The sequence below is a fragment of the Dryobates pubescens genome, chromosome 13 (assembly GCF_014839835.1).
Source record: "Dryobates pubescens isolate bDryPub1 chromosome 13, bDryPub1.pri, whole genome shotgun sequence".
Taxonomy (NCBI): domain Eukaryota; kingdom Metazoa; phylum Chordata; class Aves; order Piciformes; family Picidae; genus Dryobates; species Dryobates pubescens.
In genome coordinates this window covers 25914115-25928208 of record NC_071624.1, presented here as the reverse complement: position 1 = coordinate 25928208, position 14094 = coordinate 25914115, and the positions used below count along the sequence as shown (strand labels likewise).

At 51.2% G+C, this 14094-nt stretch overlaps 1 protein-coding gene across 1 annotated transcript in view; it reads left to right on the top strand.

Annotated features, from left to right (window-relative positions):
- GTF2IRD1 (GTF2I repeat domain containing 1) overlaps positions 1–6612 on the top strand; it is a 71944-nt gene extending 65332 nt beyond the window's left edge. Inside the window, exons 24-28 of the mRNA XM_054166371.1 lie at positions 1818–1895; positions 3396–3588; positions 4599–4636; positions 5530–5666; positions 6404–6612. Of these exons, the coding sequence (XP_054022346.1) occupies positions 1818–1895; positions 3396–3588; positions 4599–4636; positions 5530–5666; positions 6404–6478 (521 nt within the window). The 3' untranslated portion in view covers positions 6479–6612. The remainder of the gene's footprint in view (positions 1–1817; positions 1896–3395; positions 3589–4598; positions 4637–5529; positions 5667–6403) is intronic.
- The last annotated feature ends 7482 nt before the right edge of the window (positions 6613–14094 follow it).

The following is a 14094-nucleotide window of genomic DNA, read 5'->3' as shown; positions in this document are numbered from 1 at the left end:
GCATGCATAAACCTGCTTTATGGGAAGGGCTCAGCATGTCCTGGGAGTCCTTGAGCCCTTTATTTCCCAAACCCAAGTGGGTAAAATCAAAGGTAGATGGAGATCCCTCTGGCCTGGGGACATAAGGGCAGGTCCCTGGGAAGCAGTGCCACTGGCCAGAGCCTCCTCTCTGGCTTCTCTGTTATGCATGCTCAGTTCCAGGTTTTTCATGGCATTTGTTTGTGTCCTTGGATAAGGATTTGGGAATTCTGCCCACTGCAAGGTGGAAAATACCCCCTTGGGATCTTGTTTCTTGCAATCAGGTGGCTCAGGGCATGAGCAGGAAGGACAGAGCTGCTGCTTTTTTCAGTCCCAGAGAGTTAAACAAGTGAGAACACTTAAATGTTGGTGTTTCTTTGTCTGCTACCATCTACACATCCATATGGGTGTGTGTATACAGCCCAGAAACTGAGCATCAATGACATGGAAGTCACAGAGGGAGCCCACAGGGTTTGCCCCTGCCATGGCCTCAGGAGCAGCATCACGAGGCAAGGTTTTGGCTCTTGAAATCAGAGCTCCTTGGATCATTCATTTGATTTTTTTTTTCTCCTGTGTGGTAGTTTTAGGCTATGCTTTTAAAATGTAGCTGCAGTTAATGCTGGGGGAAACTTCAGCCCACCACATTATGCTTGCTTTATTTTTTTTTGCTCCATCCCTCTCCAGCTGCTTTGTTGCCATTTCTAGACTTGAAGAACATCTTGGCCATGAGGCTCCTTCACAGCAGCATCTCCCTTTTGGTTTTCCTAGTTCTATCCAGGCCTGAGCAGGGAGGCAGGGACTTGCATCAGGTTTTCAGCTTGCACTTAAGACAAGACTGCAAGCCATGTGTTTGCTTAAACCCCAAATCAAATTCATGTGATGGCTCCAAATCTGAACCAAAATGGTGTGACTGCTCAAAATCAACTTCAATGGCTGCAGACCAAGGATAGAGGATGCTTGGGACCCTCATGCTGAGGGCTGCAGCACTCACCTAGGTGTTTTCAATGACCATCCTGAATTTCCACCCTGTGGTGTGCCCAGCTGGGTGAAGATGCCTGTGTTGGATGCAGTGAGGCTCGTGGTGGGGATGGCTTCTCCCCAGGAGGAGATCCCACTGAGCTTGCCCTGCACTGTGCACCCTGTCTGGTTGGGGCTGGTGGGGGGAGGGTGACCCCCTTGTGAGGTGGATAAGGTTCATTCAGCTGGTGAAACAGAATGCCTGCAGGATGAAAAAGCATCAAGGGGGGCTGGTACTGACTCAAGTCCTTTTTCCTGGAGCCCTCTGAGGATGCTGAATAGCTGGAGAGAAATTCTACTGACACAGGCAGGCCACTTGAAATGAGAGAAGGGAGGAGAAACTGTTGGGCACGACGAGGATGATTAAAGCAGCGATAAAGCCAAGCTGCTTATATGGACTATTATAAAACAATACTGTGCTTAGGAGCCCAGCTATAAAAGTGCTGCCCCACTCCTTGATATCACTTTTGGGAGCATTTGTGGCACTGAGGACCTGAGTCTCTGTCATGCTGCCTGTTTTGCAGTCATTGGCAGCACCACAGAGTGGATGCGAAAGGCTCTGGGCCGTGGCTGCACGCCACGAACGCAGACTTGGCAGCGGTTCAGAGCCGCTCTGCACGGCTCCAAAAGGTGACACCAGGTGCATGTGCAGAGCAGGCACCTCTCAGGTGTCCCCACACCACGCTGGGGCAGAGAGAGACAGGGTTGTGGCAGCAGGGCGGGCTCTGCAGGGGCTGAGAAGGAAACAGGGAATGTTATTCCCGGGGTGTTTTGCTTTGCAGATGAGGACGACGCCAACCGGCTGGGCGAGAAGGTGATCCTGAGGGAGCAAGTGAAAGAGCTTTTCAACGAAAAATACGGTGAGTGTCCTGCCTGCACGTGTTGCCAGGCAAGGCTGGCTTTGCTGACAGCAGCCAGGGTTAAAATTAATTCATCCCAAGGCCTCTATTTATAGGCTGAGTGCACGGCAGTCTGCTGCAGCACAGCTTTTGTCCCGCTGCCTGTCCCCAGGGACCTTCCTGTGTCTCACTCCTGGCAGGTGGGACTGTGACCTTCCTGTTGACAGCTCATCCTTGGCAAGGGGAGGGAGGATGGGGATCCACAGGCGAGGAACAGGACTTTTTTTTTCAGTCTGGTGTCAGCCCTTGATGTGTTTTTAATGTGTCCTGAGCTGGCATGAGCCGTGGTGTGTGTGCTGAGCATGCCCACCCCGTGCCAGGCTGCTGGCAGACAGTCCCTGCCAGCTCTGCCTGCTGGGCTGGGAGCAAGGCTGGAGCCACAGCCTGATATGGAGCACGGCTGGGGAAAAGCTTGCAGGAGCTGCAGCAGAAATGAGGTCAGGAGATTGCAGAAAAATTGATTTAGGTTGGACATGAGGAACAATTTCATCCCCAAAAGGGTTGTCGAGGCCTGGCACAGGCTGCCCAGGGAAGTGCTATAATCTCCAATCCTGGAGGGATAAAGTAATTCAAAAAATGGGCAGGAGCAAAGTGATGTGATGATGATGGATGTGATCTCCACCCCAGTGACCCCCAAACCTACTGACAGCTGGAGATAAAAGAAGATGAGCAGATCTCTCCCATGTGTCCTCTCTCCTGAGCTGTCTTCCGCACTGCTGCCAAAGGCTGGTGCGAGTGTGGTGTGCTGTGCGTGGAGGAGAGGTGGTGTGCAAGTGCTGCTGCTGTATGACAGCCCCCACCTGGCAGGATCCTACCTGGAGACTAATGGAGCAGGCAGTAAATTGGGCAGGCAGATGTGAAACAGCTGAGCATGACATAGCTGCAGCAAAGGTCAGGCTTCACTGCAGCTGTGGCTTCTCCAAGTCATAGAATCATAGAATCAACAAGGTTGGAAGAGACCTCAAAGATCATCAAGTCCAACCTCTCACCCAACACCTCATCACTACTCAACCATGCCACCAAGTGCCATGTGCAATCCCCTCTTGAACACCTCCAGAGATGGTGACTTCACCATCTCCCTGGCAGCACATTCCAATGGCTAACAAATCTCTCTGTGAAGAACTTTCTCCTCACCTCCAGCCTAAACTTCCCCTGGCACAGCTTGAGACTGTGTCCTCTTGTTCTGGTGCTGCTTGCCTGGGAGAAGAGACCAACCCCCTCCTGGCTACAACCTCCCTTCAGGTAGTTGTAGAGAGCAATAAGGTCTCCCCTGAGCCTCCTCTTCTCCAGGCTAAACAATCCCAGCTCCCTCAGCCTCTCCTTGTAGGACTTGTGCTCGAGGCCTCTCCCCAGCCTCGTTGCCCTTCTCTGGTCCTCGCAGGGCTCTTGGTCCTCTGGTTGGTTGGATCCAGAGCCCTGTGGGGTAAAGCTGTTGTGTTGTCCTCTGCTTTGCTGTTACAGGAGAGGCTCTGGGCTTGAACCGGCCAGTCATGGTGCCCTATAAACTGATCAGGGACAGCCCTGACGCGGTGGAGGTTACCGGGCTGCCGGACGACATCCCCTTCAGAAACCCCAACACCTACGACATCCACCGGCTGGAGAAGATCCTGAAGGCACGGGAGAGCATCAGGATGGTGATCATCAACCAGCTCCAGTAAGTTGTCCCAGCAACTCTGCAAGCAGGGAAGGTTTCTGTTTGTTGTGTTGCCCTTGTGCCTCCAGCCGTGAGTGGCAGCATCAGAGGACAACGCTCCGACCCCAGTCCCTGCTGCCCTGCCCTGCAGGGACATGCCTGGCATTGGGTGGGCCCAGCAAAGCCTTAGTGGGAATGGTCTGGCCTCAATCTCTTGCACAGCTTGAGCTGATGGACATCATTTAGTGGTGACCTGGCAGTGCTGGGCTAATGGTTGGACTCTATGATCTCAAAGGTTTCTTCTAACCAAAACCATTCTTTCATTCTGTGATGATGCTGGGAAGGGGCATGGCATGGGTGCAGACAGTGGGACAGCCCAGAGACCCTAAGGGGCATGGCATGGGTGCAGACAGTGGGACAGCCCAGAGACCCTAAGGGGCATGGCATGGGTGCAGACATTGGGACAGCCCAGAGACCCTAAAGGGCATGGCATGGGTGCAGACAGTGGGACAGCCCAGAGACCCTAAGGGGCATGGCATGGGTGCAGACAGTGGGACAGCCCAGAGACCCTAAGGGGCATGGCATGGGTGCAGAGAGTGGGAGAGCCCAGAGACCCTAAGGGGCATGGCATGGGTGCAGACAGTGGGACAGCCCAGAGACCCTAAGGGGCATGGCATGGGTGCAGAGAGTGGGAGAGCCCAGAGACCCTAAGGGGCATGGCATGGGTGCAGACAGTGGGACAGCCCAGAGACCCTAAGGGGCATGGTATGGGCGCAGAGAGTGGGACAGCCCAGAGACCCTAAAGAGCATGGCATGGGTGCAGACAGTGGGACAGCCCAGAGACCAAGCTGAGTTATTTCAGGTTGCTGGCCTCCAGGGTTGATGAGGAGGCTCTCTGTCTGATCCCTGCCCAGAGGAGCATTGGAGGAGGCAGGCTGGGGTTAGGGTCTGAGCTGTGTCCCAGCACAGGCAGGCTTGCAGGGGAGGAAGGATGGCACCCACCTGGTCTCACCCCCTTGTCTTTCACACAGGCCCTTCGCTGAAATCTGCACTGAGGCCAAACAAACAGGTAAGGGGAGGGCTAAGAAACAACCATGGCTTTCCCTGCCCTGGGGCAGAGGGAATACACAGGAAAAATGGATGGGAGGAGGCATTTGAACCCCTTGCATCCCTGAGGAGTCTGGGGAGATCCCACCTGGGAAAAAACCCAACCCTCAGGGTCAGCATCTGTGCAGGAGCAAACAGTGCTCTTAGATGACTGCAATTCTGTGAGCTGAGGAGAGGCTGGGCTGTTAGGCACAAAGTTCCAGCATATTCTGGAGGAGATGATTATTCCTTTTCCATTAGCAATTTACTCACCATAAGCAATTTATTCACTGCTTAAAGCCCTTAATTTGAGCCATCATTTTGCTGTTGAGCTTCTAAGGAGACAAGATTTCTGTGATCACTGGGAATGCGTTTCTCCCTCTGTCCCATCCTCCCCAGTAAGCCTCAGCTAGTTTTAATCAAATGTGTCAGAATGATCAGCCAGAGATAATTAGGATCCTATTAGTTCTATGAAAATAGGTGGCTAGGTAGAGAAGGGAGAGCTGGCAAGCAGGAGCACCCCTGCAGCATGATGTAAAAAGAGATGCACAAGAAACCTGGTATGTGCAGAGATACATGGGGGTATCACTGGCACAGCTGGCACCTGCATGGCCCCAAGGCATCCAGCATGGGCACAGGTCTGTGGGGTATGAGGCTCTGTAATGGGGTGCTGGGATTTGGGGGATTTTCTTTGCTGGTTCCTGGGGAAGGCTGGAAGCTCGGGGCCAGCTGTGGAAGCAAAGGCCATGCCACAGCAGGCTGCCATGGGGAGATGCTCAGGAAGAGGCAAGGTTGGAGTGTTGGGATGGAGCCTCACGTTTAGGGCCCACTCACAGGGCGCAGACACCAGCTCATGCCTTCCCTCTCTCCCTGCAGAGAAAGACAGCAGCGTTCCCAAACGGAAGCGGAAGAGGATCTCCGAAGGGAACTCGGTATCTTCCTCTTCCTCATCTTCCTCTTCCTCCTCTTCCAATATGGAGTCTACACCATCAACAAATCAGATCTCGCTTGTGGTAAAGCCTTCCAAATATTAGGGGGGTTACTGCCTACCTATCTTTCTGCTTCAGGAGGCTGCTCTCCTCACACCATCACCACCTCCCTCCACCTGACACACACTCTGAAGTGTGACATAAAAATGGCCCCAGCAGGTTTGGTGAAGGAGGGGAGGCAGCTCTGGGGCTGCCTTCTCCTCCCAGGTTTGTCTGGGTGGGGGTGTCAGTGGAGCAAAGCACCCGCTGCCCCTCAGGGCTCTCCCACCAGTGCCAAGTGCCTCGGGGGGAAGCTCAGCATTAGCAGGAGCTGTCCATGAAGCAGGTTCCAGCAAATCCCCCAACCCCAACTGGGTTACAACCCCCAGTGCTGGTACCCCAGGGTACCTCTTGGCAGGACCCCCATGGTCCAGCTGGTTCTATCCCAGGAGCAAAACTGTGAAAGCAGGAAAAGTCAGGGAGTTGCATCCAACTGCCCTCCCTCAGGGCTTGGCTGATAACAAATGCTTTAAAAAACAAAGCTGGAAAAAAAAAAGCACAAGAGAAACACAAACTTAGATGTTTGGGGGTTCTTTGGGGGGGGGGGGAGGGTCAGGTATGCCAGTGGTGTTTTGGTTTGGGGTTGGTTCTTTATGTCTTCTTTGGGGAGTGGGAGCAACCGCCCGTGTCGGGACACATCAGAGATGATTTGATGGCTGCATGGGTTGTGTGTTGTGTCCTAACAGAGCCTTTTGCCTTCTTTTTCTCTCCCTCTCTTTCAGCAATGGCCCATGAGCATGTACATGTTAGACTATGGTGGTCTAAATGTCCAGATCCCAGGACCTATTAACTATTAGACCTCAATACCGAATGAGAACCTCACATGAAAAGACTTAAATAAATAAATGTAATTTATGTAAAAAGTGTATATTCCAATATGTATCAATGCCTTTTAGTTTTTCCAATGATTTTTACACTATATTCCTGCCATCAAGGCCTTTTTAAATAAAAATAAAAAGTGTTGCCTTGCTCTCAAAAGTACTTATTTTATTTATGTATGTTATTGGGGCCACACCTGGAGTCCTGTGTCCGGTTCGGGGCCCCTCAGTTTAGGAAGGATGTTGACTTGCTGGAACCTGTCCAGAGAAGGGCAACAAAGCTGGGGAGGGGTTTGGAGCACAGCCCTGTGAAGCCCTCCAGCTTAGCCTGGAGAAGAGGGGGCTCAGGGGTGACCTTATTGCTCGCTACAACTACCTTAAAGGAGGTTGTAGACAGGCGGAGGTTGGTCTCTTCTCCCAGGCAACCAGCACCAGAACAAAAGGACACAGTCTCAAGCTGTTCCAGGGGAGGTTTAGGCTGAAGGTTAGGAGGAAGTTCTACAGAGAGAGAGTGATTGCCCGTTGGAATGGGCTGGCCAGGGAGGTGGTGGAGTCACCATCACTGGAGGTGTTCAGGAGAAGACTTGATAGGGTGCTTGGTGCCATGGTTTAGTTGATTAGGTGGTGTTGGATGATAGGTTGGATGCGATGATCTTGAAGGTCTCTTCCAGCCTGGTCTGGTCTATTCTACTCTATTCTATTCTATTCTGTAACAGCACTGATAGGTAGGAGGCTGCTCAGTTAAGTCCTTAGTGTCATCAGTGCTTGCAAACAAGAGGTTTGAGAAATTCTAATGCTTCATTTAATTTAGATCAAAGGCACAAGAATTTACATATGGAGCTGCAGGAGGAGTGGTACCAAACTTAGAGTGGGGTCAGATGAGGGAACCAGCTCTTAGAAGCATCAGAGCCCTGTGCCTGGGTGTCCTGTTGGCTCTGGAGCAGAGAGAATCACAGAATGGTGGGGGCTGGAAAGGACTTCTGGAGGTGATCTAGTCAACACACCCCCTCCTCCCCATTAGAGCAGGTTCACCTAGGTCAGGCTGTGCCAGAGTGTGTCCAGGTGGTTTCAGAAGTCTTCAGGGAAGGAGACTCCACAACCTCTCTGGGAAGCCAGCTCCACGGCTCCAGCACCCTCAATGTAAAGAATTTTTTCCTTAAGTTCAAGTGAAACTCTCCTGTGGTACAGTTTGTACCCATTGCCCCTTGTCCTATCACTGGCCACCAGTGCAAAGAGCCCAAGCCTATCCTCATGACTGCCACCCTTTAGATATCTGTAAGCACTTACAAGATCCTCTCTCAGTCTTCTGTTTTCCAGGCTAAAGAGCTGCAGGACTTTCAGCCTCTCATCACATGAGTGCATGCAGCCTCAGCATGAGAGCACAATGCAGGTGGACATTACTGTGGTTGTGGGCAAGCAGAATCAATGCTTTGCCTGACTGCTCACCCAGATTCCAGCTGTTTTGAGGGAGTTTCCACACCTGATGTGGTTTGCTGCCTTGGTAGCCCTCAACATATCTGGCTTCCAGGTTCCTTTCCCAGCCTTTCCTTGAGCCCACACAAACTTACCATGGCATTCTTTGGCACAGAGTTGCAGAGATGCCTCCCTGATCCTTAATGAACCATTCCCAGCCCCCCTCCCCTCCTCCTTTTTCCTTTCAAAAGCTCCTGCTCTGGCTATTCCCAGAGTAGTATTAATGTGCAGTTTGAAGAGAAGCCTCCTTACGCTCCTGTGACCTCCCCTGCCTGGGGAGATGTCCACCAGTCTTCTCTGCCACTATCTGCCATTAGCAGAGCAGGGTGAAGCAGCAGACTTGCCTTGTCCTCGAGCCTGCCAACAGCAGTGGATGTGCCACAGCCCTGCCCCTCCAAACCCTGCAGGCAGCAATGAAATCCCAGCCCGTGCTGTGGAGCTATGAAGCCATTTTAGTAAGATGGATGGTCCTGCTGGGGACTTGGCCTGCCCCTCTTAAGAGTGCCCATTTCATAATCTTATCAGGGCAAAAAATAATAAATAACTCTAATGATGGCTCAGGAGATTCATTCCACTTAACCATCACCCCTCAGAAAGCCCCACTCATGAGAAAGATGTTAATCTTTGCATGAGAGCACACCAGTTCAGGTACATCAATCTGCCTTTGTACTCCATGGCCCTATCTGGGGCTGAGACAGCTGTTTAATTCATTTAACAGAAGACTTAGACACTCCACTGGCAGCATCCTCATGAGTTACAGCTCTGCTCCATTCCCCTGAGCGACCCCAGAGCCTCCAGCATCACCGCTGCCCACCAGCCCTTCTGTCCAGCAGCACAGGCACACCAGTGTGGTTTATGTCTCTGGATGAGGTGATCCTAATCAATGGGATCTCCAGTTTAAACTGAACAGTGTTTGAGCCACTAACCAGAGAAATTAATCCAAGTGGTGGCAAAGCACAAGTTATGTGTCATTTACGAGTGCAGGGGGAGATGGAAAGCACCATCTCTGGCTGGTTTGAGCACACCATGGTCCTTCAGCAGTGCCAGGGGAAAGAAAGCCATGGCTGAAGGTCACATAACTTGCACACACATGAAACAAAAGTCATTCTGTTGTCAAGTAGCTGCCACTCCTGGGAGGACTCTGGGTGCCCATAGAGTCTGCACAGAAAGCTGTGCCTGCTTCCCACTGGGACCCTGCAGAATTCTGGTATGGAAAAGCCTCTGTTCTCCCCCTTGCACCATCCTCCACACCAGTGCTTGGTGGGCTTGACACTTTTCTGTGGCCAGGCAAGCACATGGGGTTTGACCTACAGGAAAGTGCTGAGCCCTGGTCAGAGCCACCCAGGAGCTCCTGGGGCAGTCAAACATTGATATCACCAGAACAGAGCCTGCCACAACACTTCAGCCTCTTATTTTGTTTGCTCTAGCCTTTGATAAACACCAGGCTAGAGGCTGTAGAGGTTGCAATTACTACAGCTAATGTATAGGTGACAATCACAATGCCTAATGTATACTCTAATAGTGCTACTCAGCATGCTGCTGGCAGGGGCTGCTCATGGTGGGAAGGGGAGCAACAACTGCTGGAAAACAACCTGAAACCTATCGGTGTCTCACATCAAGTCTTTGGCATCAGCTGAACCCTTCACAGAGGAAAAAAAAGCCAAAAAGCACCCAAAGAGGGAAGCAAGACCTCACACCTGGCTGCATGAGTCCTTCCCCAACCTTGCCATGGCATCAGGGAAAGGAGGTTCCTGCACCCACCCCAGCCACGGTGTCCAGCTGCAGCCCACAACCCATGATTGCTCCAGCAGGGTTTGCAAAGTGTTTCCTCACCAATGCATTTGGGCTTCTGAATAGAAGCCCAGATGCTGTTTATGCTGTTCTCTGGTATCTCAGTGCACTATATTTTTTTTTTTTAAATGATTGGAATCAAAGCTCTCATTCTTTAATTAAACTTCATTTAGCTGCCATCTGCCTGGGATCAAAATGGCTTCATGTTTTGCAACTCTTAATGAGGATTGTTATTGGATTTGTAAACACATAAACAACACCTCCCCTCCCCCCCCCCCTTCCTCCCCCCCACCCCTTGCACCAAAGTCTTTGAAAAGTAATAAATGAGGAACGTGGCTCAAGTGTTGAGATCTGCATCTTCACTCTTCTAATTGGAGCAGAGCAGTTCCCATTCAGCAGATAATCAGTTTCCACACAAAACCTGGCTGTAAACATACCCTGCAACTGCAGGAGCAAGATTAGGGGAGCTGTGAGCGTTCCAGCCAAGAGGAAACAGGAATCAAGTGATAGCTGTCACTTTTTCCCAAAGTGGGAAGGGTCAGTTCTCCCTGGTCACAAGCGAACGCAGGCACCGAGGGCAGGAGTTTCCCACCTCAGCCATGGAACGTGGAGAGAAGATGTTGTAGCTGCCTGAAACTGCCTGAAGTTGCAGCAGGAATTACTGCTATTCAGTCCCCAAAATGAGCCAGCAGTGTGCCCAGGTGGCCAAGAAGGCCAGTGGCATCCTGGCCTGGATCAGGAACAGTGTGGCCAGCAGGAGCAGGGAGGTCATTCTGCCCTGTGCTCAGCACTGGTTGGGCCACACCTTGAGTCCTGTGTCCAGTTCTGGGTCCCTCAGTTTAGGCACGATGTTGAGATGCTGGGAGGTGTCCAGAGAAGGGCAGCATAGCTGGGGAGGGGTTTGGAGCACAGCCCTGTGAGGAGAGGCTGAGGGAGCTGGGGTTGCTTAGCCTGGAGAAGAGGATGCTCAGGGGAGACCTTATTGCCGTCTACAACTACCTGAAGGGAGGTTGTAGCCAGGTGGGGTTTGGTCTCTTCTCCCAGGCAACCAGCACCAGAACAAGAGGACACAGTCTCAAGCTGCACCAGGGGAGGTTTAGGCTGGATGTTAGGAAGAAGTTCTTCATAGAAAGAGTGATTTGCCTTTGGAATGGGTTGCCCAGGGAGGTGGTAGAGTCACCATCACTGGAGGTGTTTAGGAAGAGACTGGATGGGGTGCTTGGTGCCATGGTTGAGTTGATTAGATGGTGTTGGGTGATAGGTTGGACACGATGATCTCAAAGGTCTCTTCCAACCTGGTTAATTCTATTCTATTCTATCTTGCTACCTGAACCTAGCAGCCTCAAAACCCAACTGGGGGATGCTGGAGGTGCCAGGCAGCCACATAGTTTCCCAGTCAGATTCCCTGGTGGTGTGGGCAACAGCTGGAGAAAGTTTATATCCTTGTTGCTGCCAATTAAAGACCTATTGTGTTGCTTCCCAGGTAAAAGCAAAATGAGGTTTCTCTTCCTTCCTTAAGGGGATCATAAGGAAGGTATCTTTAACATGTAAGGCAGCCATCCGCAAGTGGGTAGCTGCCCTTCACTGAGTGGGTTTGGGGGCATCCAGAGCTTCAAGCAATGGGTCAGAAGACTTATGGAAAAAAACCTGAGCCCAGAGCTTTGGCTCAGTCCCTGCTGCAGTGGCACAGCCATCCCTCCCCTGCTCCATCTGGCTAACCAGGCTCCAAGCTGGGGAAGAGGGATGAGGCAGAGTGGGAAACCAGCCCTATGCTGCATCCTTGCTCAGCTTCCACCCCAGCCCCTTCTATTCAGCAGCCTTTAAGCATTCAGCTTTCTGAAGTAAATCATTAGTCTCCAGCGTAGCTCCCATGCCCTACTTTGACTCTGTTGCCTGCCTTCACCCTGCTTTTCAGAAGCAGTAATTAGGCCCCTGTGCAGGGTGCAGTGCTCCAGACCTACACACTGTGGACAGCCTCTCCCCACTGCTGGCATGTCCACGGGATGCGGAGACCAGCAGCTGACCCGGGGCAGCCTCAAACACCTCTGCTCCTCATGGAATCATACTGCTGCCTTCCCTGCTGTATGGCATCAGACCTTTATTTTTTAACAGGAAAAAAAGTCAACATATAATGAGTGTGCCCTCCTAGAAGCCACCTGCTCAGTGGGGTTTGATCTCTGAATAAGGACTTCTCACAGTTACCTGTGAAGAGAAAATTGTATTTTTACCTCTGAACCGTGTTTCTTTGTTTCCTAATTGGAGATGCCACAGGTCTGAGCATCAGACAGGGACATGAAAGACTTTGGATTTTGATGCCAACCACTCAGATGTCAAATTCTCTTTCTAATTGGAGTCACTGATACAGATCTTTGCCCTTCTTTCAGCTGTTGCCTTTGTGCTGCCACCTGCATTTCTTGGGCTTTTATTATGTCATGTGGTCATTTGCATCCAACTCCACAGCAAATGCAAGTCCATAGCCAAAAAAGTAAACCTGTAGCTGCCTTGAAACACTTCTACTCACCATCAAAACCCTCCAGGGGCCTGAAGGAAGGGCCTGAGCAGACCAAAATCCACACAACAAAACATCACATTGCACTCAGCAGAGCTGCAACAAGTGGCTTTGCTCCTGTGCCCACTACCATCCACCCTCCAGCAGACCACAGCCACTGCCTTTGGAGCAGTTTTGCTCCATGAAAAGGCTGTGAGCCACCCTGCAGCCTGGAGGGATGGCCAGCAGTAGTAATCCCACAGAGATGCTGCACAATGCTGCTTGGGAGGATACCAAATCTGCAAGCCCCAGGGTATCTCACTTCACTGGTGGTTCCTGCTGGGCTGCATTTACCCACACACAAGCTGGGATGTTTCTTCTTGTTGGCTTCTTATGAAGCCCTCGCAGCAGAGTTGGCTCCCACCACATCTTGCCTATACACAGCTCTCAGCAGACACAAAGTAGAAGCTAAATGTGTGGTGGTTAGTAGTAGTGGTGAATGCTGTTACTTTCTGCTGCCAAACTCCAGGAGGGAAATGGAAGTAAAATTGCAGGAATTTCACATAATATCCCTCAATTTACTGGGTTGCTTCTAAGGTAGGATGAAGCACTCCAGGACATGTTCCTCTGGCTGCTCTCATCAATGTCATTCACAGCTCTTGATCCAGTGTGCAGAGCCCATGGAGCACCAGTGAGATTAGCCTGTAATTCATGCTGGACCTTCCTCTGCTTCAAGCATCAAAGTCTTTAGAAAACACTGAAGGACTTCACCAGATGAAAACATTTTCCTCATTAAGAAGCCACTTAAATTCACCCATGTAGTCTAAGCAAGCATGAGCATGTTTGGGTAATTGGGGGCTTGCTGTGGTGAAGTGGTCTGGGTAAGGAAAGATGTTTCACGGAGATTTTTCTGCTCTTAGTCCTCTGGACACACAGCTCTAAAGGTATGTGCCCACCTGCCCAGCAATTCAGTTCCTGGGATTTGGGAAAGCTGGGAGGATCACAGGTGATCTGTGCTGGGGAAAGCAACGAGGACTCTTTCAATCATGCCTCTCAGCTCTGGTTTGGCTTTGGTCCTGCTGAACCCAAGCCTGAGCTGGTCTGAACCCACAGGGCTTGTTCTTGTGGGCTTTATGTTGTGTGAACACCAAGGAGCTGTTTCTGACCCCTGTGCTGTGGTGTGCCTGGCTGTGATTCAGCACTACCTACCAGTGAGGTGCTTTCCATCTTGGGAAAGCCCCTAGGAGCAGCCGCAGTTGAGTGGCCTGTGATGATGAGCTCTGTTCCTGTCCTGCTTCAAAAGCCTCTCTGAAGCACTTTCCCCATTTCTCTGACTCCATGGACACAACTAATTTCCAAACAGATAAGGAGAACTAAGAAAACAACTGTCACTGCCTCATGCATCACCCTCACTGCTTCCCTGTGTGTGCCACAGGGTCTCACCCCTGTTATAGAGACCCTACATTGGCTTGCAGGCTTGGAAACCTCCAGCTTTAGGACAAACCCTGGCAGTGCTGGTGTCAGCCTGTGGAGTGCTGACTGCAGGCTCAAGATGTTCCAAAGGCTTACCAAATCCTCGGGAAAGAAGTGAATCTAGCTTGTCTAAGGCATCAAGCTTCTTCACAGTTGCTCTCCTGGTATTAATGGCTCACTTTAAGCTGCTGCTTCTGTTGCTGATGTCTGCATCAGTAAATCTGTCTTCTGTTGCAACCAGGACCGAAAAAAAAAGGTCCTCCTTTTTCCTGCCCATGTGTGGATAGACCTGAGTGCAGAGTAATTGGAGATAAGGATGCAATAGGCTGCCTACAAATTACAGTGCAAATAGATCTGCAGGCTTGTAAGT